The following is a 27756-nucleotide window of genomic DNA, read 5'->3' as shown; positions in this document are numbered from 1 at the left end:
TTTCATTGTGTCATTATTTATTTGCCAAAAACAAAGCCAAAATGGACAAAAAACGTACAAAAAACAAAGTACACCCCATGGTTCAATAGCTTATACAACCTTTAGCAGAAATTACTTGAAGTGTTTGTTTTCTTTATGGCTTCTATCAGTCTCCCACATCATTGTGGAGAAATGTTTGCTCACTCTTTACAGAATTGCTATAGTCCATTGAGATTTGTGGGCACTTATTTAGTTCACTTAAAGTGCCAACACAGCATTTGAATCGTTGTAGATTTGCTAATGTGCCTGAGAATATTGTCCTGTTGCGTGACCCGTTTTTAGCCAAGCATACAGATGGCATTACATTTTACTCTGGAATACTTTGGTATACAGAAGAAATCATGAGTCAACTCAATGACTACAAGGTGCTCAAGTTCTGTGGCTGCAAAACAAGCTCAAATAATCACCCCTTCACCACTGTGCTTGACAATTGGTATGAGATGTCTGTGCTGAGATTGCCAAATATGGTGCTGTGCTTTATGTCCAAATACCTCCACTTGGGCATTGTTTGTCAATTGGATGATATTCCAGAAGTCTTGTGGTTTGTTCAGATGCAACTTTACAAACTTAAGCCATGCTGCCATGTTCTTTTTAGGGAGAATATGCTTTCTCCTGGCAACCTCTGTAAATAAGGCATCTTGTTTCAGTCTTTTTATTATTGTTTTGTCCTTTGGAGTGAATTGCTTGGTGTTAGCATCCCCTTCTGGCAGGGGGATCACGCAGGACACAGAGTCGAAGCGGCACCTAGTCTTCACCAGAGCACCCTGCAAGGGGTGATGGGCCAGTAACCCTGGTGACTACCGGACATTTTGCTGCTAAGTCGCGGCCCCCAGTGTCACCCCACCAAAGGGCAAATCAGCAGGAGTAGGCTTCAGTGAGGAGAGAGCCAGAGAAACAGGTACAGTCACAAGTGCTTAACAGGCAGCGTGGTGACAACAATCAGGCATGACAACCCGTAGTCAGTATTCAAGAAGAAGGTCAATGCAGGTAGTAGGCAAAGGCGTGTCAGTATCCAAGCAGACGGCCAGGTAAGGCGGCAAGCAAAGGCATTGTCAGCATCCATGCAGGAGTTTAGGTAACAATAAGCAGGCACAGGATAAGTGTGTGCCAAGGAATACCCTGAATGTTAATGAGCTGATGCAAAGTCACAGCAACATCCACCATTACTCTTGATCCTAAAAGCCTCCTCCCCTTTAAGAAGCGCCTCCTACCTGTGAGTGTGCATGATTGCCCACAGACATATGAGACCAGGAGGTGCAGCTGTACTCTTGACAGGCAATGAGAGAGAGCAAGTGATAAGCCTGTGAGGTCAGCAGGGCAGACAGGCGTAGGATGCCGCAGAACGCTTTAGTGGGGAGATCCACGGAAAGGGACAGGTAGTGTGATATTTGGATATCCACTACTGGTAAGACTGGCAACTATTTTGAATAGTTTCAACTTATTCACTCTAGAATGGTGGACTTTAAATTGTTTGGAAATTATAAAATATTCTGTCCCTGATTAATGGGGAGCAACAATTGCTCCTCTAAGATCATTGCTGATTTCCTTTCGCCTTAGCTTTGTGCTAACACACATTTGTATGCTCCAGAACACCAAACTGCCAAAACCTCTGCTTTTATTTTTGGTCACACTTGTTGATAATCAGAGCCACTTATTCAGGGAGAAAGTATTGTGACTAGACAAGTAGGACATTTCTCACTATCAGCCCAGTATCAACTTGTTTGTGTGGGGATTTCCTCTCTTTAGAAAAAAGTAGGAGCTCAAAGGGCCAGAAGCATATTTTGGGGGTTCAACTTATGTTGGAGCCTGCTGTGACAACTCCAAAGTATGCAGCTATTTTAAAGAAATAATTCAGGATCAGCTGATGAAAAAATCTCTTTTAGTGAAATGAGTTACTCAGTGCCTTAATAACTTTTCAGCCACTGTTACTTGCATTGACCACCTCCAGTCCTTTGCACTTCTTTGTCTGTTGTGAGCAGTTTATTAACTTCATCTTTCTGAGGTTTTTGAAAGAGTTTCAGCACCTATTGGGGAAACCAGGACAACAGCTATTTGTAAATTACTGTTTAACTGTCTTTTTTAAACAACTTGTTTCAGGTTTCCCAGGGTTTAATAAAAATTAAAACAACAATAAAAATCCTACAATATTATGTCTTTCACATGTATAAATAATTGAAAATCTATCAGCATTATTGGTTGCATTCAGAGAACAAATATGGTCCATCAAAAGCAGAAAAGGTGAATTGTGAATCATTTATGTTTTTGTTTTCTTGTTCACTCTTCAAGTCCGTAAAAGCCTTAATGTCATCTACAGTAGATACTGTGGGGTAGTCTTCTTTAATAAGGTCATTAAGAATGCATTCAATATCTTCCTCAGAAACATGTTCACTTTCTAAACTGTTCATTTTCTGTTCGTTGTAGTACAAATGAGGATATTCTTTTGAAATTGAAGAAGTGCACCTAAAAAAAAAAAGATGGGGATGCAGGTTGAGAATAAGACATCTGTAACCAAACTATAGTCAGAATATTTTATACAATGAGCTAAACAATTTTATATATACATATATATATATGTGTGTACATATAAACTTGCCTATATATCATATTGCTTATATATAACAATTTAAAAGATACTGTGGATACACAGGTGGAGAGAGGTCGAAATCTAAAAGAATTATGAAAATTACCACATTATGAAAATTACAAGAACAAAAATGGAGAAAAAAAGTGTTTTACCTGATCTCTAGTCTTTGATTAAAATGTTGCCTAAATGTTCTAAGTAAACTATGTATATTTGTGTTTTATAATAGGCATATGAGATCTAGCTGTTTATAGGTGTGGCATTATTAAAAGCTGAATATAAACTGAGAAGCAGCTTCTATAAATAGAAAAATGATTTCAACCTTGCAGAACAGGTCCTCCTGAATGTGATAAAAAGCCTGAGTGAGGCTACGTACACGTTAGAAGAAAATGTACACGTCATTCTCATCCAAGAAAAGCACAAGGTGCGAATCTGACATAAGTACAGCAGTTGCCCGATGTTATTCACAAATCCATCTGGACAGATCCATGAACGACCAATCTGGAACAACTGCTATACAGTGCCACGCACTGTTGCTGGAAACGATCACGAAAGATCGTTTTCAGTGACTAAAATTTTATGTGTATTCACTACTTGAAACTGTCCAGGTTTATTTTGTCAAGAGTTCCATGAAACCTTGCTGAATTTTGTGATACCCAAAATTAAAGTCAAAATCTATAGACGTCTATGGGTAATCAATTTTGTATTACCATTCTTGTTTTTTGCAGGGAAATAGGCAAACTTTTGTAAAAGAAAGGATAAGGAGCTGGACACGTCCATGAGGGATATGTGCGGCTGGATTTTTTTTTTTTTTTTAATTCAGCACATTGAGAAAAGGGTTTTCTTAATGTGAATTTGAGGGCAACATTAGGGCTACATTCACACCTACAGAGGGAACCTCAGCAGCCACTTGCACTACTGTACTAGTCCCTAAAGAACGAGCTTTTGCACATTTTACAGCAGGTGGTACTGAACCACTCACTTGCTAACTTTTCGGGTAATGTCCCTTCCCTTGACCTTCTCCAGTCCTTTGCACTTCTCTGTATGTTGGGGCAGTTTCTTCACTTCACTTGCTTTGGAAGGCACTCAGCAAGTATCAGGACCAAGCCAATATCCTTTTGTAAATTACAAATACTACTATTTATTTGCCATTTTCTAAGCTTCCCTTTTAAAGTTTCCTAGTGTTTATTTAAAATTAACACTGAAAATCCCACAACTTTTTGTAGTCCACATGTATAAATAATTGAAAATCAGTTATCACGATTAGTTGCTTTCAGAGAAAAAATATATGTTCCAAAGGAAGAAAACACTTACGTTGAATCTTTTATATCTTTGCTTTCTTGTTCATTCGTCAAATCAGTAAAAGGCTTATATTCTTCCGAAAAAGTTGCTGTCGGATAATTCTCTTTAGTAAGGTCATTAAGGTCAAGAATAAAACATTTAGTGTCTTCCTCGGGAATAAGTTCCCCGTCTAAACTGTCAATATTATTTTGGTTATAGTAAAAATGAGGAGATTCATTTGAATTTGAAGATGTCCACCTAAAAAAGAAAAACAAATGAGCCTGCAGGTGGTGAATAAGGAACCTCTAATCATGATATTGAATTATCTAATCACGCAAATTCCTTTAAATACCATGCTTAGGATGGGAGGGGGCGGGGGGTCCCAATACTATTTAGTTTTTTTAAAATAAAAATAAAAAACACTGCTGAACTCTGGCCAGGGAAGCAAGTGCATGCAAGTGGTATATTGCAAAGGTGCGGGGCAATATATATATATATATATATATATATATATATATATATATATATATATATATATATATAATATTTTTTTCTATGTCCTGTTTAATTTATTCTATTTTTAATACTATATTAGCTAGCTGTTTACAACATAAAATAGCCTGAAGTTGTTACTGTTCAACCGCCTGCATGTGATCACTTTGTCATAGTTTTTATAGTGATCCCGTGATTGGGCACCTTGGTGATGGTCACCAATGGAGATACCTAGCTCCCTGTGGAAAAGAACACTTTACAGAAAAGCAGAGCAGAAAATACAAAAATTCTGTGCTTTCCTTACATTGTACATTTTGGTTTTATAATTTTAGTATTTGTTGCGGTGCTTTACTTTTGCTTTAAAATTAAATACAGATAAAAGAAAATACTTAGTTGTTATTTTATAATGTCCAAATAACCATATCACCTTACATAAATTTGATTTAGCTTTAGTCTGAATATAGAGCTATACTTACATCATTATGTTCTTAGATGGTTCCACGTACAGATGTTGTTTATTAGACAAAAAAGATCCATTCTGTAAAATTGGACAGAGAATCACTATCCTGTCCTGTACATGAATAAATTCATTAACATACAAGGGTTTCCAAAATAAAAGAAAGCAAAGCACAATATGTATTTCATCTGATATTTTAATAAATCTAATTTATACTTTTAAACTGTGGCAACCATACTGATTTTATCAGAACCTATTTTATTGAGAACAAATGCCAAATATTCTCTCTTTGTCAACTGCTTGCTTGGCATGGTATGGAACAACTGCTGGCTCTATAAACAACAGTGACAACACTCACCACAATATCCATTTACCACTGTCAGAAACAAACCAAATGCCTTTATTTTTCTGATCCATTTTGCATTCAGCACATATATCCTTCCCATTCTGTTTTGTATTTATTTATAAATCTGTAGCTACTATATAGCTGTGTATCTACTAAAGGGAAATAATTCAGCTTCAAATATTATTGAGATGAATCAGGCCAAGGACCTTCAAGCTCACTTCTCTCTCTCTCAGGTAGGTAGAGGTTAGCAAAATTTAGGTTTTGTGGATCTGGTGGATTGGAGACCATCAGATGAATATGAATTTTTAAAGGCAATTTGCACCAATTGTTATTAATGCTTATATGGGGAATTACATGAGTCACATCCTGTTCAATAGCCTATGAACGAATAACTTATGACTTATAATAACTGCTAAGTTTTTTCCAGACAGTGTTGCTATTCAGAGTTGGGCCAGCTGCAAAATGAAATCAAACATCCAACATTTACTTTTCTGCTAATAGAACTAAATAAACTTTTAACATTTGTGAGCCAGTATCTGTACACAGCAGAAGACTACTGTCCATTGTGTAAATTACCTACAAGTTTATCGCCATTGCTAAACCTTGTGCTGTAAGAACAAGAAGATGTGGGTGGCCTGGGGTGGGTTTAAGGGATATGGGTTTCAAATGCATTTAAATTTGGAATTTGAGTGCTCTTAGATTCATCACTTATGTCACCAGTATACCTCTCGGAACAGTAATAATTTATTGAATATTTGCAAAAAACATTTGTTTTAAAGATGACAGGGTCATGCATGGCAGTTGACCTATTATTTCTGTACTGGACAATTCTATGTCCTGTAGTAGGGACCACTAAGCATTGTGAGTGATACAGGAGAACAATGCTGCTGGAAGGGATGGTTGCTCAGTATACTTGAGAAGAATATTTCTCACCAAAAGAGAGGCTTTCCATAGTATCAGCAGCAGGAAAAGTTAGTATTCAAATTTTTTGCTGGTATGTCTATTTTGTTAGTATAATTATCAGGACAGGGCTATGTTAAAGCTTTTATAGGATTTTATTGAATATGTTTACATCTACTCTGAAGTTTTCTTTTTTTCCCCAAAGTTTTTATGGCCAAGTTCAGTTCAGTTCATTTAAAGCTCCATGCTGTTTTCCTGTTTCCATAAAAGGGATATGATTGATGGTAGGGTGTGGGAGACCTAAATGTGACTGACTCAACTATTTTAAACACTAGTTACACTGGCAGCTAAATCTCAGGCTGCCATTTACAATCTGTGCAGATTCTCCAATGCAGGAACTTATAGAATGATAAAGGTAATTCATGGTTAGTTCTGCTTTGAAAACTTTGGATTAGGCAGGTCATTATTACAGAAAGAAACATGTGCTAAAAGAATATACTTATATATACAGTTTGGCATTCCCTGGGATTAACATGACTGAATGAACTCAAGCGCCCCTGCATCTTGGCCCAGCAATCAAAATGGCCAAAAAAAATATGTTTATTTTATTGCAGAGGGGACATTGCCTATTCCTCCTGCAATAAAGGACCTGTCCGATCACAATTTTTTATTTCTGGAGTTTAGTTCTGCTTTAATAATCACCCAATTAAAAATTTTACAAGAATCCACATGCTAATCCCAATAGTGAATACAATGCTTGCCTTTGTCTTCTGTAGACTTTTGATGATGGCGCTTTTGTTTGGATTTGGAATCTTTTCATCCCATTGCTTTTTGTACCTGAAAATTAAAAAAAAAATCATAAAGATTCAAACCTCCAATAGACTCTGGTAAAGGCAATGAAGGAAGGCGGTCAAACTACTGTACAGAGGAGGATTCTCAAAAGTAAAGAACTTGAAATTAAATTACTTTTGTAATAGTCTTATGGTCTACAAAATAAAACCAAATTATTTGCCATGAGCATTTTGTTTCACTTTTGTGGAAAAATGTTAAAATGTATATTTGGATAAACAGCTAAATAAACATCTAGCATGCATAGATGGTTGGTTTACCTAGGATTTCTATTCTTCATCATCCATTCCATTTGGATTTATACCTGCTTCGAGATCAGCTTCAATTTCTCAAAAAAAACCCAATTAATATATATATATATATATATATATATATATATATCTTTTAATTTGATATATATATATATATATATATAGAAGTAAATGATTCCCACCAGGGAATGTTTGAAGGAATGTCTGATTCCTTGTTTTATAAACAGAGCCCATAGTCTGCCACCAACCATATGCAAATACATTCATATAGGTATTACTCACCTTACCAAAGTTTTGTATCCCCAAAAAGCAAATATTACAAGTATGATGACACATATAGGAATGAGGACGTACAGCAAAATGTGATTGGGAACTTAAAAAAAAACAAAAACAAAAGAAATTAAATTAGAAAGGTAAAAAATACTAGGCAGTAATACTAATGTATCAATAAAGTTGACCTGTTGGCCGTCCAGAGTAATGGAAAAGAACTGTACGCTAGACCAGGTTTTGCACCAGTCATTTGGAAAAGTGAATATCTCAACATTTCCTGACATTGTATCTGGCCACGTTGTACAAAAAGGAGGCCTTCCCATTACAATGAAGATTTTTGGTGGTCACCTCTGTTCAGATAAACACTGATACACGGATACCAACACCAATAATAAACAGCAGGGAAATAACAAGGTTCCATTGTAAACTTTGTTTGGACTGCAGGCTTCTAATTTTACACCTCTAAAGGCTGAAAGTCTCAAAAGGAACCAATAAATAGTCATTCAAATAAAGTAATAAAGTAAGTATACATAATAGCAATTGCTGGCTTTTTCAACATATTTAAACAAGACCTACAGGAATACGGGTATAATCTAAACTGGGATAAAGCTCATTAGTATCCTGAGATTTTTGAATAACAGAAAGTCAGAAATGTACTAATATAACTTGGAAAAGCCTATTGTATTGTATTGTATTGTTTGGGAACATGTTGGCTTTTTCAGTCAAACGTGGGAAATTGTCACATTTTCAGAAATAGTACTTTGAATTGGGACAAAAAGCTAATGTTGATTTTAGCATTGAATTGATAATGAGCCAAAATCCGATGCAAAATAACTTTATAACCGCTTTAAACAAATGTTTGTCTGGTTATATTTAAACTGGATTTACAGAAAAACTAAATGGGACAATTTAGCTGACAATACTAGGTAAATGGGTTCTGTAGTTAAAGCAGACCTATAATCATGTTTTATTATCATGTAAAAGGGCGGCTTTCTCTTTCACATAATGAAAAAAAATGTTCCCTCCCCTTCTGTCTTTACCATCTCAGCAGTAAAAAAACATTGTCTGTTCCTTTTCTGCAATAGAGCCCCGCAGTAAGGCCATGCCTGCTCCTATTTTTATATTTTAAAAAAATCATACTCACCTTTACTTCCACAGAGATTCTGATTCCTCCGACGTTGTCCTTGTTTGGGTCCAACTTTGTCCTGGGATGGAGGAAGCGTCAGGTCTTCTTTATTCCTCTGCTTACGTCACCCAAACGTGCACTGCACATGTGCAAGTTGGGCTGATGTAGGCTGCTGTACATGGGAAACAGAGTGCTGATCCAACTGCACATGCATGAGCCCCTTCCGCAAATGCCTGATATAGGAAGGAGCAGCTAAAAGCCTCCTGGAAGGCGTGACGTGGGTTTCCTAGGACCATTGTGTTACCACACCGGGGTAAGGACAGAGGGGTAGGGGCTTCCCTCTTTTTTTTAAATAAATTAACTTTTATTTTACATAAAAGGGTTGTCTTCACCTTTATGTAAATTTGGTGATAGGTTCCACTTTAAACACCAGTATTAGGGTTTTAGCTTTTGAATATGCGGTACAGTTACTAAAATATGGAACAACAAATAAAGAGGCTTTAAAATTTACTTTAACCTCCCTAGCAGTTCATTTCTTTCCGCTTTTATATGTCTAAAAGCGATACATTGTTTTTTATGAAAATGTATTTTACAGTATAATATAATAGTATATTAAAGTTTGAAACACAAAATCATTTAAAAACAATAAATGAATACATTAAAAAATCTATATATTTAATAAAAAAATGTTTTTAATTTTTTTAAATTGAAAAAAAAATACACATTATACTTATACTAATGTATATACTGTAAAATAAATGTTCTTGAAAACAATGTACTGCTTTTACACATAAAAATCCAATGTATTGCATGTAATACAGTTATTTTGTATTGAATGCAATACAAATGGATTTTGAATTTCCCGCCCCGCCCGGCCGGGACATACACACGCATCGATGTCACCGGGAACTCCCCCGATGACTCATCGGATGCAGAAGCAGGAAGAAGAAAGAAGACGGAGATCGCGGTGCTGGACGGCGCAGGACCCCGGGCGGATCAGGTAAGTGCTCTATTTACTAACCTTCCATAGGTTTAACAACCTCGAGTGTGACTCTGGGTTACCACTTTTAGCAACTTTTTTCTACCCCAAATCTCACTCGGGGTTACTGCTAGGGAGGTTAAGAAAATACTCATGTAATTAGTCATGTAAATATACAAAACAAACACAAAAATGTATAAAGTGAATGTGACTTTCAGCAAACATTTATTGGTTGTGATTTAATTATTGTCATTTAAAAGTGGTAAGTGTCAGATTTACAATTTTATAAATATAATTTATAGTTGTTAAAATGCACGGTAGTTTTCCATTGTATTGCTTAGAAGCATTGTCATTCTTTTTGTTATTGTATGGTTAGAAATAGCTACAAAACTGAACACATGGGGAACACATTTTAGCAATTTTAACAGCATTCACAAAAACAGCTTGAATCATTTAAATGTTAGAAGGCTTGGCAATTCCCAGAAAATAAAGGTGATTGCTGGTACCTGCTTTGGTGGTGATTGTATGCACTCGGCTCCACTCACTCCATGGCCCCTTGTAACAATGATTTAACTTTGATTCCAAACGAACACGGACCATCAAAGAATAATTACTGCTTGGCTCAAGCAGTTGACCAAGCTGTAACATTACCTTGTGTTCTTTGTTGGATGGTATGTTTATTGATTTACCCAGACAAACATCAGGGTTCTGTTGGTGAAAAAAAATAATTATCCCATTGAAAGAGAAGAGAACTTCACTTACAGCTAGTATTGGTTGATCAAACACAGCAAAGAGATAAAACAAGCATGTTTTTACTTGAACTTGAACACTAGTCCTTCTTTTTATTATTTTTGACATCTCTAGTTGTAGGTAAGTTTACCACGGTGCCAGAATATCCACACTGGCCTAGCCCAGGGAATTACCATTCCCTGAAACTTTCCATCATGGAATCTATGATGGAAGCTCTCCATTGTAGGGAAGAGCTTGGATCTGATGGATGGCACTTCAGATGGTGGCTTTATAAAAATAAAAAGGTGTTAAGGCCATTCACATGACTGATATTCTGGCAAACCTAGAATATTGGTCACTTAGTGATGATGAGCTAAAGAAATATAATATTCTTGGCAAGCCAAGGAAATATTCGTGATATGTGTGTGATTTTTAAGGAGCCATAATCCCTGTCTATATGATTTCTAGCTGTCCATTCAGTGCATTGCCCTATACTCAGCAGCTTGCAGCATCTCCAGCTTCCCTTTAATCGTGCCATACTTTTTGTTGTACTTTTCTCAGCTTCCCCAACACAGACACTTAGGCTGTGCACAGCTGAAAGGGATATAGTATGTGCTGCAGCCATTGAGCAGAGTAGTTCCTGGTTTCATCCTGCCCTGCCAGTTGGGCTGCTAGGACTTTATAGCTGATACAGCTACTAGTTGTCTGTTTTACCTTTTAGCTTGGCTGACCTGCTGTATTTATCTGTTGGATTTACTGTTCCCGGCTCTGCTTGTTTCCTGAACTTGCGACTGCATGTTGCCTAGACTAACTTTTGTTTGTGACCTTGGCTCTGCTTTGACTTTACCCTTGGACACCTTGTTTGATGGACTGTGTACCTGCGGCTGTTTTTTGGACTTGCTTTTTCTGGACTTGCTTTTTCTGTGTGCTGGGATGGCACAAGCCTCCCAAGGCTGAGCATGGGCTTGTTATAGTTGGGGAGTCTGGAGTTAGATTGGGGGATTGGCGTCTGGTGAGTGCTGGACCAAGGCCATACATAAGCAGCACTGGTATCTCCCTCAAAAATACAAACAGCCCTGCCATTCCTGCATCTGTATTTTAATATGATGACTACTTTTACATCACATCTACTCTTTAACATGGAAAGCTAAAGCATTTATTACTTTTTTTAATGGCGCAAACCTTTATTTCCAAATCTCTTTGATTCCAGTAACAAAGTTCATAGTGATAATCATCTTGAAAATTGTTATTTTCCTCAATGTCATTTGTCCAGGTAACTGTAAAAGCCTCTCCTTTATTTGTTTCATTGATTGTCAGGTTTCTGGCTGGAAGTTTATCTGCGGCAAAAAAGAAGTGACAACTACATTTACAAATATAAACCACAAACATAAAATATTTTTTTTTACTAAACTAACTATAATTTAAAAATTAAAACTAATTTATCGAATATCCTTTAGGAAAAATATTGGGGCTGCCTTTGCAGACTTTTTTTTTGGAAAATAACACTGTTTTTTTTTTAATTATTTTTTACGCTCACTCGTTGCTTTGCTTATTTTCTCAACCATTGAGCATGAATGAGGGCATTTGTATAGTAAGTCAAAGGTGGTGTTTCATATCCCCTTTTCTGTTGCTGGAACAGGTATCCACATTGGAATATTTCCTCTCACCTCCTGTTCCGGTGACATCTGTAAAGTGGTGGATTGACCATCACCAGGAAGTATACTTTTAGTGATAGCTTTGTTTTCATTGCATTGAGGTTAACATCAGAACAAGTGAATTATGAAGTTTTCCAACATTTTTTTCCTTTGAGGTTTGCTTCTTTTGCCTAGATCAGGTGACTTTTCTCAGGCCTATGGGAAGTGGTTGCTTCTCCAAAAAACAAACATTTACTTTGAAGAAAACACTTGTCAAAAAACATTATCAGTATTGATTCCCCTGAAATATATGCCAATAAAAATGCTTATACCCCTTCGTCCCTATTCTACATAAACATGAACAAAACATACTGGAAAATGGTCACATAATTCAAGTGAGACTGAATAATTTCTCTATAACACTTGTATTTATAAGAAAACGTATCAATGTACTTACAGACATGACAGAGCATGAATGACAATGGGTTTTTATTTGAAGGTTTTACACTGATGGTCTTCAACAAAGCAGAAGTGTTCAGATGACTGTCTGTCGATATTTTGCAATGGCAGGAACAGTATTTTAGATTTTCTTGTTGGCATTTAGGCTGACATTCCTTCATGCTATAATAAAAGTTAATGTAGTAAATTTATAGTGGTGGAAAAACTTAATAAGACTGGCTTCATTTCAACATAAATTATCCTTCTGGTTTTACAAACTAAGTAATACACGTTGCATATCAAGAAAAAGTCCAGTTAATATTAATAACAATTAAAAATGTCATGTGGTAAGTGTGTTACTTCTCCTTAGCTCCATAGGACCTTCTGAACAGGTAAAGGCTTTCAGTCCTAACCCAAAATGCCCCAGGGGCATAAAGAGTCTTAAAGTTGTGTATAGATGCTCAATTATTGTCACTCAAAACGATCGTTAGTGATAATTTTAGGAGACTTTTTTTTGGACGATTGTTGTACAGGTTCAATCAATGCTTGTCCTTTCTTGGTAAATTATGACAATCTTATGGTACATGCAAATGTCTACAACATTCACTTTTTTAACATAAAAGCTGTCAATGTCAATAGTTGTAACATAAGTAAATAAATAGTGGCATACAAAAAGGTTTGGCTAAAAATAAAGTGAAAACATTCTTAGACTGCCTACATTTCTAAACAGAAAAATGAGAAGCAATGTTTTTATATTTAGGTTTTAGGATTAAAATAATTGTTAACCTTTCTTATCACATAAGATAATTAAGTTGTTTGGTTTATTCATAATCTTGCAAATCTATTAAAATTAACTAAAGCATAGAAAAACACAGTTCAACTTACTCATTGTCATAAAAGAGACCAAATGTAATAGATTCACTTATCTCCCTTCTGATCTGCCAGGAGCATGTGATAATCCCATTGGTATCATCACAGCGCAGGTTTTGTGGTTTAGCTTCATCTTCTAGAAGATAAATGTGTAATTGAATATGTTACAAACAGGATTGCCATGCTGTAATAATAACTACTTTTAAAATCCCTAAAGAATTCAGTAATTATGGAAGATGCCGGAAGGACAAATGCATTTAGTGCATTGGTTTATCATGATTTAATGGCAGATTTGCATCTTACTAATTTGTACAAATAATACGTGTAGCAAACAGAGATATGATAAATTTATTTCAGTTTTGTGTCCTTACTTTCTTCCTCACTATTAGGTCGGGTCTCAAGGTTTTTCTCTGGCACAAGACTAATCTTTATATCATCTGTTTCTGTTCCTTCCCAAGGTATATGACATGTCCACGTATTCCGCTTTGAACCCCTGGTCACGCTTTTCTCTTTACAAATAGTTTTAGGAACAGAAGATCTGGAAAGAAGAAAACACTTTCACTTACAAATTAAAAACAGGGAAAAACCAAAAAATAAACAAAAACATTGTTACAGCACATCTGGCCCATGTTGGGTGGGTTATTTAGTGAACTAGAGCATCTGACATTCAGAAAAAGTAGCAGGTCCATATTTCAATCTGTTTAGTACTAAAGGGTACAGTAGTATAAGAAAAACATTACAAGGAGATGTAGGACAGTAAAATGAATAGAAGGATAATGAAGAAAAAAAATGTAGTTCTCATTATGCTATTGTACAAGTCTTACAACATTTTATTTTAGGGCATTATTGATTTCAATATCTGCCTTGAACGTTGCATCCCAATGCTTATCTGGTCTATCCTGCGCTATGCGCCACCACAGTGTGTCATGCCGTTTGTTCTCTCCACCGGAGTCGCTTGTGGCAGCAAGGAGATCAAGGAAAGACTTTTCTGTCTTCTGTCCAGCAGCTTGCAGCATCTCCTGCTTCCCTTTACCTGTGCAGCCTGAGATGTACCTTCTCAGCATCCCCAGCACATACTCTTCTTCATCCTGTCCTTGCGGCTGGGAGTTTGTATTCTTTCTGCTCACAGTTACCAGTTGCCTGCTGTAGAGTTAAGTTTAGCCAACTTGCTACTGGTGGTTTATTTGTTGGATTTACTGTTGCTGTTTCTGCCTGTTTCCGTAAGAATGTATGCTGCCTTTACCATTCTTGACCTGTGATCCTGACTCTGTTTTTTCTTAACCCCTGGATACCTTGTGGTGGAAGGATTATCTGGTTCTGTTTTCTGGACTTACCTCTACTGGTCACTTCTGTACTGCGTTATCTCTGGGCTTTTGGTGCCTTGTCTGTCCTTCTCCAGATGCCATCCCTTTGTGCACAAAAGTCCTTGGGGAAACCATGTGCTAGGATGGTGCAACTAGCTTCTAGGGGCTGAGCAGGGGCTTGTTATAGGTAAAGAGTGCAGAGCTAGATTGGGGTGCTAGTGCTGAACCGGGGCCTTACAGCTTACAGTCATGAGACAAAGGACACTAGACTGTAAAGGGCTTTCACATAAAACAGTAATGATTGTCACTATTAAACTGAAAATTCCTTTGCACAATTAATGGTGTTGCCACACAATATATAATAATAGTGTTGAGTATATTGCTCTGAAATATTGTCTGGTAATTGACACTGACAGGCATGCTCAGTAGATGGCAGACTGATGGTAAATGGTTGATGGCAGCAACTGTTGATTTCAGGTAATCCAAAACTTTTGACAGACAAGGTAGGTAAATCTAAAATACATTTTGCATAACTAATAAGATATATATATATATATATATATATATATATATATATATATATATATATAAAGAAGCTTTAGCATACTTGTCTGAAGTTGTCAAGAGAGTCATGTTCACCAGGCTTTCTAAATCGATGTCCTCTAACCATTTGCAGGTAATTATTTCAGATGGGTACAGTAGGAAGCAGTTTAGACTTTCCTGTAATTTGTTGCCTAGGTAGGAATCAAGTATAAAAAACAAATACATTTGTAACTGGTAAGTGGTCCAGAGAAAACAGTAAAATAACCCTCCCCTGAAAGTCAGCTTAATAAGACCTCTTCTGGTCAGTTACATTAAAGAGATACAGTCACTTTGCTACACAAGGCAAAGCAACAGTGTTCTTGCAGATCCACTGATACCTTGACTTTTCTCCCTTTCCCCTCTTACTTGATCCTAAGTAATCCCGAAGACACCAGCGTTGGTGACCTGGTGAAGTGGTGCCATCATTCCCTTAGTGACAACACCTAGGCATAATAATGGGCTGCCAGATCTGAGCAGTGTCACAGGGCAAAATGTCATCTGCTCTCCATACTTGGAAGCTCTAATGATGGCTGCAAAGTAAAAAGGTGTAAAGATATAAGTGGTTTGAAGGATCCTTTGCAGAGACACCGAGCCTTTGCCCTGCATAGACAAGCTGTCAATACTTTAGAAAAATGTATTGTCTTTTGTGTTTTTGTATCAGTGGTTGTGCAGAATCTTCTATCAAAAGACCGGTCATTACTGCTTTTCCTTCTTGTGCAGGGTGTTAGTCATGTATCCCCCCATAGTTTTCTGCAGCTTCCTACATCTCTGCTCACTGTACAGGATATAAGGATCACAGGGATGATGTCTTTGTTACATTTACAAGGTAATGACTGGGTTGGAAGCATTTGATGCATGCAAATTATTTTTAAATCCTTTGTGTCTACAGAGGAATTTAATAATAATATTGCCCTTACACAAAATTGTAACCCCCTATTGCCCCTCACCCCCAGGCTTCATACTAGTATCACTGCATCACTTTTTTTCTGTTGATCTGTATTTGTATATATTGTATAATTTGTCAATGAACGAAGAGATCTTTAATTTATTTTCTACAATCATTAGGTCTCCTAGTCCCACAAAGATAATGTCAATATACACACTGTGACTATATCCTGCAACGTGACTTTTAAAAAATGTTTGTTAGGAAACGGTCAAACCTTGGTTCTCAGGAACTGCAGACAGCAAACAAAAGATTACACAACACAAAGCAAAACTGTTCTTCCTCATTTCTGCTGAATTATAGTCAGCTGTCAGTATTCCTTCCAGGAGCTGTGATAAACCAAAAAACAGGTGCTAAATATTCCAGCCAAAAATAAGAAACAAAAATGAATATAATATTTCTATGCAAACAGTCTAAGTACCTGAAATGTATTTGATACGAGGGACAGATAAGGAGAAGCACTAAAAAGAGATATTCAGTTTTGTTGCAGTGAAAGGAGCATGCTGAAAGGAGGATAGAGAAGAGTGACAAAAAGATCAGCTTAGCATCCATTGCTCCTTCGTTTACTATCACGGGGGGTAAGCCCCTCTGTTCTTGGTCATATTCTGCACTGTATAGGACTGAGGGGTCAACTGATAACATTTTCTCAATTACATTTTCACTTGTTATCTTCAAAGCCCAAATGAAGCCTTGTGGATAATTATAAATATTGCTCTGCCAAACAATAGAGGCTCTCAGAGGTCCCAGAACACATTGGTGGCCAAAACACTCCTAGGGCTTCTTCACTTAGTTTCATCAAACTTTCAACCACCTCTACCCCCTTCACTTTTACTTTATTTTTGGAAACAAATGGGAGTATACATGGAGGAGTTTTTGATGGATGTTTGACAGCTGTTCAATAACTAAAATTGTAGATCCCACATTCTCAGACATTTCTTGCCACATCAGTCTGCTGGAAGACTCTTCAGTCTCCTCAGACATAGCTAAACATTGCTCACTATTGCTCATTACCCTTCAGCCATCATGGACAAATGCGTACATGTCTGTAGGTGGCTGATTACAAAAGCTGAGATTTAGTAACCCTACAGTGGTCTTTTTTTTGGTGTCTTTTTACAAAGCAGTTAATCTGACATTTCTTGTAATCCTGTGTCAGTTACTGCCATTGAAACACATGGACCTGGAAGATTCTCAGGGGACCAGGGAATGTTTTAGGGAATGTCAGATTACCTACTTTAAAAAAAGAACTCTTTGTGTAATAGCAAGCCCCTGCAACTTCCTATGGTCCTCTCCTGTGGCCAGATTAACATTTGCAGTAATGATTTCTCAGTAAAGCTGCGTACACACTTCCAATTTTTATCGTTCAAAATGAACGACGAACGAGGAAAGTCGTTGGAAATGAACGACCGGACCGGCGGATCGGATTGGACGACGATCGTTGACCATCGTTCGTGTGTACGATCGTTCACTGATTGTCCATAGTCTGAGCATGCGTGATGAACGGACGTTCGTTCACTTCCTGTTGTGCACGTCACTTCCTGTATCGCTCAAACGATCGCATCTATTGTGTGTACAATATCTACGAACGATCGTGTCGTTATCTGTATGTACAGGATCGGTGCTATACGATCGTTCGCAGATATCGTGTAGGATCGTTCGTCGTTCGTTTACCAACGATAATAATTGGAAGTGTGTACGTAGCTTTAGGATGCAGTATCTGCATGTTCCATTGAGCAGCCAATTCCAATTAAACACAATACATACACATAACACTGGACAAGAACAATTTTTTACACAGCATACAGGTAATTGACATCTGTGTTGAGGTATGCTACAATGCAAATTTTACATCAATGGCACTTTAACAAACCATGGCAACACAATAACAAGCCGCACTGCTATTAGTAGCAATAATTTGAGCAATTTGCATTTTGGAGTATTGCACTCTTTGTGAGTAGTCACAGTAATGTGTTATATGGTACTGGTAGTCATAGGAATAATACAAATAAAATAATACATAGAAAAGCTTGTACTGCGATAACAAGATATGATAGGATAAAAAAGCTTTCCTGTATGATATTACAATCTAAAACCTCATTTCCTAGTTTAAAGACATAATATACCATAAATGTGAGTTGCAAACAAAGCATGAAGGAGATTACAATCAGAAAGATTTCAATGTTCTTTTTTCTCAAGCAGTACAATGACCTATATTTCTTATTTAAGATTATTTATTCTAAGGCCTAGCCGATCTTCACTTTAAGTCTGATTTATATTAAAATAAAAAGATAGGATCTAAAATGAATCGAGGGGGAATTTAGGAGCTGACTGATGGAAGGAGACCAGGATTTGGGTCAGTTATGGATCGAGGTATTGGTTAATATCAAACAAAACTACACAAGTTATTTCCTGCATGTAAATGATTAAGCACATCAAATTAGAACTCCAATTACTTTATATTGGCAAAGATCATCACACAGATGTGCAGTGTTTTGAGGTTTCTGATCAATCATAATATTAATAATGAGATAAGTCGGTTGAGTGGCATCGGATCTGCTTATGTGTACCAGGGCTAAAACTAGGGGTCTTCTGAGTTTTGGACAGAGTTTAAAGAGAGTAGAACATTTTTCAGGTCTGATTTCTGTGTTTCTAACAGTGTAATTTATGTTTTTTTCTTGTAATGAAATATGTTATGAAATTCAAAGAAAGTGGGCTTTTTTTTAGCAGGGACACTGAAAGAAATAAAATAATTAGAATTAGGAGAGTGGACAAGGCTTAGAACCCCTGTCAGGTACTGTATTGTGTTCGTTTCTACTTCTAGCACTGGGACAGGACGTGGTGTGAAATCTCCTCAACAAGAACAGAGGGAGTATTGTAAAATGGCCATGGGTTTAACCTATCCCCACACTATTAAAGTAGAACTAAAGTCCCACTTTTAACAAGATAGTTATTGCAGAAAGAAACAGGCAAAGTCCGATAGTCCAGATGTCCCAAGGCATAAATGTTCGTACCTGCCTGGTCACTGCCCAACTATCAAATGTTGGCATGCATGCGCAGCTCAGTGTTGGTTGCCAGAGAGTTATGTCCTCCGGGCACAGCCTATCAAGATGGCAGATCGTACTATGGAAGTTATAAAAATCAGGTTGGCCAGCGATGGAATGGGGTTAGGTGAGTAATCCTGAGTTTAGTTCTGCTTTAAACCAATGTTTGGGAAAGATCTTTTTTATATTCCATAAACTATACAATATATGACAATGTATGCATGTATTTTCACTGTCTAGGACGGAAAGGGAAATTTTTGTTTTCATCAAATGTTGTTTTATTATGTTTTTATTATTTTAAAAAGAGGAACAAGTCAGCAGGCATATTTTAAAAACAACATGTGATAAACATATAGTGAGGCGTCACAGGAATTCAAAAATGACTAGATTTTGCAAAGTGTGTCAACTTGGCCACTTGTAGTCTTTACAAGGAGTGCATCTGACAACACAGAAACCCCATGGAGAGTAAAGCTGCATACACACCTGCAATTTTTCACGTTGGAAAGGATCTTTCACGATCCTTTCCAACGAGAAAAGACTGCACGATGCATGAACGATGCTGTACATACAGCACCGTTCATGCTCTATGGAGAGGGGAGAGCGACGGAGCGGCACCCTGCTGCGCGCTCTCCCCTTCCCTTTCATTACGATCGGTCGTCGTCCATCGTCCATGGATCCGCCAGGACGGTCGTCGGACGATGGACGACGACCAACTGTACACACGGCAGATTTTCGCCCGATAATTGGCCGATACCGATTATCGGGCGAGAAAAATTTGCCGTGTGTACGCAGCTTTAGAGACAGATTATTGTCACCCCATAGGAGGAAGCATCTGAAAAAAGCCTTTTTATGGCAGGTTCACCAAGTATTGTTTTAATAAAAACTGATTTGAAAACACTGAATTTATCAATAACATGTTAAGGGTTATGTTAGTGATTGTGCTTGGATCTGCTTTATTTAACATTAATGGAAAGCAGTTTGTGGAAGCTTCAAAAAAATGACTGCAAATAACGGAAAGAGATGATGGGGATGATTGATGACTGTAGTAAGTTACCGTACATATCTGCACATTAAAACAAACTGTTTGCTACACAATGGTAGCTAAAGAGCAGCTATGACCTCAGTAACAAATGCTAAAGGTTCAGCCCTTTTTGGTATATTCTGTCTTTCCAAGGCTGTCATCTCCTCTACATACCCATTGTCCCAGATCTGCTGCAGAATAATATGCAATGGTGCCAAAAATAATTACTGCTATGCATCTTTATGTTTAAAAACAATAATTAACATTAGCAGACTGATGCTCCTGATATGCCAGGGTTGTCTTTTAGCCTTAGATGAGTGATTGAAATAATTTTATCATTGTGTCCTAATCGACAAATGTATGGATTTTTTTTAAAGTATATGATCAAAAAAATATTGTGAACTGACAGTTTGAGTATCACAGAAGGGACAGACAATGTCTTTTCTGCAATAAAATAAACTTATCTGCCTGATTACAAATTACACTCACCTGTCCTCGCTCCATCATGGGTGCCGCTATCCTCATCCAGTCCTCCTCCATGTTCCAGTTCTTTGGCCTTCTTGATGGGTCATGTTGGAATGATGTAATTCCTGCGCACACACAGGGGTTCATTTATTCCCGGCAGCATTAGGTATACCGGGATACCTGACATGGTACACTAAGCTGTACATGTGAAGAAAAGATTGTGAACAGGCAGATAGTTTATTTTATTGCATAAGAGCCATTACCCGCCCCTTCTGTTTTATCAAACCTACCTGCTCACAAAAGTTCCTCTTTAATGAAAGCTCAAGATAAAACTTCTAGTCTGTCAACCCTGAAAGTAAAAACTTCCATGAGCTGCTGAACCCCAATCTAGTCTATGGTAAAAAAAATTACAACACAATGTTCATTCACACATCGAGCATGTGACTCAATAATTAAAACTAAACCCAAAAACACAATATGTTTCACCTTCCTAATCCATAGATATAATGGTTGTGTTCAGGCATTTTATCCCTTTTATTTTCACTTGTGATCCTGTCAGTAACAGTTCCTGTCCTAGGACAACATACAGTATTTATTCAGCAGCAGCCAATTCCGATTAGGACTACAAACATACTCCGCTCTCATTACCCCTATATTAAGTTGTTCTTTATTTCACAGAAAATTACTGGGAAGATTACATAATTCCATGTTTAAAATCAGGACACAGGAAATTACAAGGACGCATGAGTTCTGTCAGAATCAACGGAAATCTTTCAGTTCAAGTAAACAAGGATCATTGGCTAAAAATGGAACATATGTGCAGCCAGAAAAAAACCTTACAAACTGCAATTTCATGCATTTTTGTATCTTGAGTATTGCTTTACTTTAGGTATTTTCCAATCATTTGATTCCACTGGGTCTAGTAAAAGTTTAGTCACTTACATATATGTGAACTGAATGGCTTTATTTGGAAATGTTTCTCTATTTGCACTCCCAGGGCTAAGACTCTCATGGCATAGTAAAATATGTCCGCCACCAGTGGAGACTGGTAGTAATCTGAATCTCCCCTGCTTTACTTCTCAGGATCATTAGTTGTTATTGTTATTTACATGTATTCTCCAGGGCAGAATGTCAGGTTGAAGTGTGTCACGTCACCTGGTGATCACAAATCACATTAAATTTGTCATATTACAAGGGTACTGTCAGGATTCTAACAAAGAAAGCATAAGGCTTGGTTAATTGACAATTTCACCCTGCCCCAGGAGTGCCATTCATGAACCTTGAGCTCATGGCAGGGATACACCAGCCTTACAGACAAGAGGCTAACATTTCTGTTCTGACAAGGAAGGAATACAAGTGAATAACAGCACACATGCTTATATAGAGGATAAAAGTGCACTATCATGTCAACTATATTTACACATTTTTCTTTATATAGAACATTCTATGAACTTACAAGTCTTCCCAAATAGTACTTAAATGGGACAATATAAAGCAACAGTATATTAAATTAACGTTCTGCCCATTATCATTGAAAACACACTGGAAAGAAGTTGATACCATCAATCTTTTGAAGACAATTTTGTCACTTTCTTCCTCAGTAATAAAAACTGTAATTTAGTAGTATGCCAAAAGATAAGACGACAGAAGGGGCTTTTTAATTATTATTTTTTTAACTCTAGCCAGTGACTATCCAGACACCAGACTTAGCACGAACATATATATTCTACATGAATTTCCCATTGTATTGTATATATCTCTTATAAAGCATTTACTTTCATTACAAATTTCTATCCTCGATTCTTTCTTCCATTGCACCACCTTCCTGATCTTTTGGAAAGTTTGCAAAGTGGCAGCAAAAAGTCACATGGCCTCTATTTTTAGGATTATTTATATGTCATCATCCATTGAGCAACACAAAAAGCACATGTACAACTAATTGTTAATGAGACAACAATGCCTTGGTAGTCGCTGTCGGTCAATCCACCTGGGTGAGCTGTGTGGACATGGCTTCAGTTTTCAGATGTTCGAAAAACCTGAGCCTGTTATCACATGCGGAGTCTGCTCATAGGGCCGTGGTGTCTGCACATAATGGTGGCTATGGTGGAGTTGCATGAAAAGGTGGCAATTTGAAACCAGGAAATGAGATAGAGCATACTTTTGAAAGTTTTGGTAAATTTATTAGGAGGATTAAATAGAAAAAGGTGGTCAGGTCAGGTTAAATCACAGTTTAGAATGCATTTATTTTCAAGAAAAGAAAAACAGATCAGATGATGGGTCTACTTTAAGGTGGAATTAAAATCCCACTTCAAAAAATTGGCAACCAGTAAGGTGTTTACTGCAGTAAGGAACAGGTAATGTCTCTTCTGCAATAACTATTCTTACCTGGCTGATTGCCACCTAGCTGTTAAATTTTGTTTGACAGGCATACTATATCCTTTTCACGTGCCAGGAATGAATGAACCTCCATGTGCCTACACGGGAGGTACTTCATCCTGACCTGGCTTGATCAAGATAGCCGAAGATCAGATTGAGGAATAGAAGAAAGAAGAAGATGGTTGTGCCTGAGCGGGGACAGGTGGGTTGATGGGTTTAGTTCTGCTTTCAAAAAAGTCAGATCTTCTTTAGCATTTAAATATTAAAAGTATAATGGGTGAAGTAAGAGCCAAACCACAAGGAACAAGACAAAAGATGTACTATAGCGTCAGGACTTCTAGATTTTCATCACCCAAGGCAATGGTTTGTGATCATCTCCTGTGCAATGCCAGTGTTGGTACGACTGTTAATACTAACACACAAATATCTCAGCCACTTACAGCTCATTGTTCTTCCACAGCTGGCACTGAAATTGCCAGTGATCCAAAGAACCATAGTGCCATTCCCCTGGTCATGTGACAGTGATTGGCTGCTAGACTCAGGCATGACAAATGAAAGCAGTTGACATGCTTCCCCAATACCTAAAAGCTATTAATAAGGTGATAATTAATAGGTGAGTGGGTATGCTGCTAAGGAGCATGAAGACATGAAGACATGGCACGTAAGATGACTATAAAGTGGGTCCAGAGATGCCCTTTGCAAAGGCACTGCCACTTTGTTCTGCATAATCCAGATGACAGTGTCTATAACCTTCACACTTACTATTTATATTTTTGATTTCTAGAGAATATTTAGTCAGCCGAGAATGAGAAAACTGAGAACATTATGTGAATCACTGTTTTAATTAGATTGCAGAAATGTTACCCATGAAAAGGATTTCTCCATTTCTAGAAGGGGGCTGTCCAACAGCCCTATCTGCCTTCCTCTTAGTCTCCGCTTATTTCCCAGTAGTGATGAATAAACTGAAGAAAGTTGGTGACGAGTTTGTATATTTCCAAATAAGTATGCCAACTTGACAATCACCACAAACTCCACTGAAGTCAATTGGAGGAGCGCTTTTACTATGAATTTTTTTCCAACTTTAAAGGTCAATAGCTTTACAGCTATAAAAAGTCATGAGAAACTAGGTACTGCAAAAGGGACATGGCAGTGCCCTAAACAGACCCTTTAAGTTAATTGTAAATGGGACAGCTGATTTTTTATGGAAGTGAGTATAGACCTGGATTAACCATTGAAAGCAGAAACCATGACCAAACTGCTGCAAACCGAGGGCAGCAACACAAGTAAACTGAATAAATAAAATTCCAATAAAAGAAAAGTATCAATAGAAAATAAAACACAAGTGAGGACACAGCAGCTTAACAGCTAATGTTGGTGCTACAGACACACTCCTCAAATAGATTGCTGGGTCTGTAAAATGTAATGTGAAACTGGTAGCCTATCACAATGCAATTCACAAACAGGAAGCATTGTATAGCACTCTATGGCACAGTATGGCACAATTTGTACTTTCTGTACTCCTGCGGTAAGCTCTCCAGAACTCATTCCAAAACACTGCCAAATGGCTGCTTAGAACATATTTTTGTAAATTGAGGGGGGCTAACACATCCCACAGACCCCACTTTTGGCCATTGTTGCCTTGCTGAGTACAAATGTCAAGCAGGGCAATTATAAAATGGAAAAATGCCATCAGGGAAATTTCCTTATTTGTTCACTGTGAGCTCAGCTTAGTGGTGAGCCACAGTTCATCCTTGATGTCAAATTGATGTGGGGTGGAGTGGTGGAGCTTCCTATTGCAGAGCACTGGACAAACACAAGTTATCCAGAGAAAGGAAATGGAAGCAGATAGCAAAAGAGGTTTGCTTTTAGGAACATAATGCCTGGACGTTATAGTGTCTGGAAATGTATTAACAAGCTTTTTCTGCTACAGATGTAACTCTTAGAGTGGAACTAAATCCTACTTCTAACATGGCGATTCAGGTAGGTGGTTATCGCAGGAAGGGACAGGCAATATTTTCTTTTACTGTTTTTTCTCTCTACTAATACTTAAACACACTAAATGAACCAAAAGAGTGAATTTCTCCCCCTCCATCCCCTTATTTTGCTGTCTTTCACGTTGTGTTTGGATGCATGTCCTCTGGTGAGCTCCTCAGAATACCAATAAGACCAATTAACAATAATTTGTAAAATAAAGAAATACATAAATAAGACATACAACATAGGTTAAACAAAGTACAACACAGGTTTAGATAAAGGTTGCCATTCTATAAATCATCTTTGCGTAATAATCCAAGGACAACAAGTCTCTTGACAATGAAGCTGAACAGGTTCAACATTACTTCAGTGAAACTCCCTGTTCCATGCTCCCATCAGAGGATTCTAGGAAATGTATTTAAAGTGTATGTAATTCCAAAGCATATGTTACATTTTTGGACAGGAAGGGGTTAGAACCAATGTTGTGTTTAATTGCTGTGTTTATCTTGATGACCACTGTCTGATATGGCAGAAAATATAACATTTTTTCTAATAATAGGGGGAATTTTTCCAAAGGGCCTGACAACTGTCTGGGCATTCACTATGTGACTTTCCTTTAATGTTATTTTCGATTAAAATTATGATTGTAGTTACAATTGATAATTTATATCGATCCTTGTCATGCATTACAAATATGAGCTATACTGTCCACTTGTTCCGTATCCAATAAGTAATATAATAAATTTCATCATTATATCATATTGAAATACTGATTGTGACACAAACAGGTAAAATAACCATACCCAATTATTTTAAAAACCAAAAAAAAGGTTTTAGGTTTAGGTACACTTTATCTTTTTGATCGGAAGTCATTTTTTAAAAATTGTTAGCTTTCTCACAGAGTTGATAATCTTGGTAACATCTCAGTGCGGAAGTCAATGCAAAAACGCTCTGAATCATTGACAGAAAAAGCCCAAATCAGCCTTTCTCAACCTTTTTAACACTGGGAACCCTTGAAATAACTTTCACACCTTCAGAAAACCCCTTCTATAATTACTATATCCACAGCTTACAGTACATTAACATGGTGGTTATTAGGAAGAATGCTTCCTAGATTGCTGGCCAGTGGGAAAATTGTCATCCATACAGATAAGCAAAAAGATCATTGGTGTCATTTAAACTGACCTGAGAGGTACAAATTGTTCAAGGAACCCCTAGCAACCTCTGGAGGAACCCTGGTCGATAAACACTGCTCTGAATTGTTAATCAGCTTTTCTTCATAAGTCATTGTTTCCAAAGTACTTAATATATATTTAGAATCATGGTGTAAAATGTTTCCACCTGTCCTTTAAAGCTGCGTGTACACATCAAGTTATTGTTGCCCCATCTAGCGTCTGTACAGCAGTCCCCGACATCATTCATCAATTCCCCCTGGTGGGATTTCCAGAGAAAATTACAGCGGGGTGATTCTTGCTCGTCTTACCCCCTCTCTCTCCATAGAACAGAACAACGCTGTGTGTATAGTACTCATTTATTCACATGACACAAGAAAGAATAACAAAACATAATTTAAGGCAACAGAAATTTGATGTCTATCTGAAGTCTTTAAATATGAGACCAAAAAATTGCTGTTAGTCCATCATTAGTCCTTTCCAGGTCATTCAGTAAGCAGTGATGATAGCCAAGCTAGGATGACAGCTTTAGAGCTTGTTCCCATATGTCTATCCTCACGAGTTCCTGTACACAACAACTGAGACAAGTAATAAAGCATCTCATCTTTGTTAACTACAGTTCCTAAAACATTGTAAATACAGCTGTAGATGACAGCAAGTGCTATCAGTTTACATGTCAAGCTGTACAATGCCAAAGAACAAATACATAATAAAGGTAAAGCCAATAAAAGTCTTACCTCTGTTTGGTTCCTCACTCAATGTTGTACTAAGAACAGATGTAAAATTCGCTGGTACTTTGAGTTTAGAACAGCTTCCTCCTTTTCTTTCTTGTTGACGTTATCTCGTAATAAAAAAAAAAAAGTTCTGCTTCCTGCTAATCAGATCCAGCCCTTGTTTGGCAAGGCTTCCAAAGAAAACAGCTCAGGAACGATAATGCACTGTCTCTAGTACTGTCAAAACAAATGTATAAATTATTGTATTTAACTGCTGTTTATGTGAGTTTTATAATACTTTGGCTGCAGATATTTCTCTTAATTTACAAATTGCTAAAATGGAAAAAGGGAGGAACTTCTGAAGAAGCTGCGTTAATATAAACTTGTTATACAGCACTTTAAAGTTGGTTGTCTGGGCATGACAGCGACTGAAACGCAATCAACACACTGGGTCTGATTTATTAAAGCTCTCCAAGACTGGAAAGAATACACCTTGGTCAGTGAACCTGGGTGATCCAAAAAATCATGTAATGGATCTCGTCCAGGATTGAAAACATTTGTTAACAAATAGCAATTGACTTTAATAAACCTATTCCAGGTTTCTTGAACACACTGTTGAAAGCGTATCCTCTCCAGACTTGGGGAGCTTTAATAAATCAGGCCTACAGCTGTAATTGGTGTGTCTTTACCATACAACACATGAGCCCTGATTTATTAAAGCTCTCCAAGGCTGGAGAGAATACACTTTGACCAGTGAAGCTAGGTGATCAAGCAAACCTGGAATGGATTTCTTCAATGTCATTTGCTATTTGCTAGCAAATACTTTGAATCCTGGACCAGATCCATCCCAGGTTTGTTGGATCACCCAGCTTCACTGGTGAAAGCGTATTCTCTCCAGCCTTGGAGAGCTTTAATAAATCAGGGCC

The 27756-nt window shown here is 37.3% G+C and overlaps 1 protein-coding gene across 3 annotated transcripts; it reads right to left on the bottom strand.

Moving 5' to 3' along the window:
- On the bottom strand, positions 1–26988 carry LOC140322973 (uncharacterized). Of its 3 annotated transcripts, none has more exons than XM_072399654.1 (13): positions 26855–26988; positions 16289–16400; positions 15154–15280; positions 13614–13780; positions 13258–13378; positions 12392–12555; positions 11483–11637; positions 10078–10279; positions 7479–7569; positions 6858–6933; positions 4870–4964; positions 3935–4159; positions 1–2499 (listed from the first exon to the last, which is right to left on the bottom strand). In XM_072399654.1, the coding sequence occupies exons 2-13, from the start codon at positions 16356–16358 to the stop codon at positions 2229–2231; spliced, it is 1764 nt and encodes a 587-aa protein (XP_072255755.1). In that variant the 5' UTR covers positions 16359–16400; positions 26855–26988; the 3' UTR covers positions 1–2228. The 3 variants fall into 3 exon arrangements, with proteins under 3 accessions (XP_072255755.1, XP_072255753.1, XP_072255754.1); XM_072399652.1 differs by lacking the exon at positions 26855–26988 and adding an exon at positions 20620–20810; XM_072399653.1 differs by lacking the exon at positions 26855–26988 and adding an exon at positions 20620–20806 and having other exon boundaries at positions 4870–4931.
- Between the last annotated feature and the right edge of the window lie 768 nt (positions 26989–27756).

The sequence above is a fragment of the Pyxicephalus adspersus genome, chromosome 2 (assembly GCF_032062135.1).
Source record: "Pyxicephalus adspersus chromosome 2, UCB_Pads_2.0, whole genome shotgun sequence".
In the NCBI taxonomy this organism is placed as follows: domain Eukaryota; kingdom Metazoa; phylum Chordata; class Amphibia; order Anura; family Pyxicephalidae; genus Pyxicephalus; species Pyxicephalus adspersus.
Note: the sequence above shows the minus strand (reverse complement) of the source record. Positions and strands in the feature narration are given on the sequence as shown.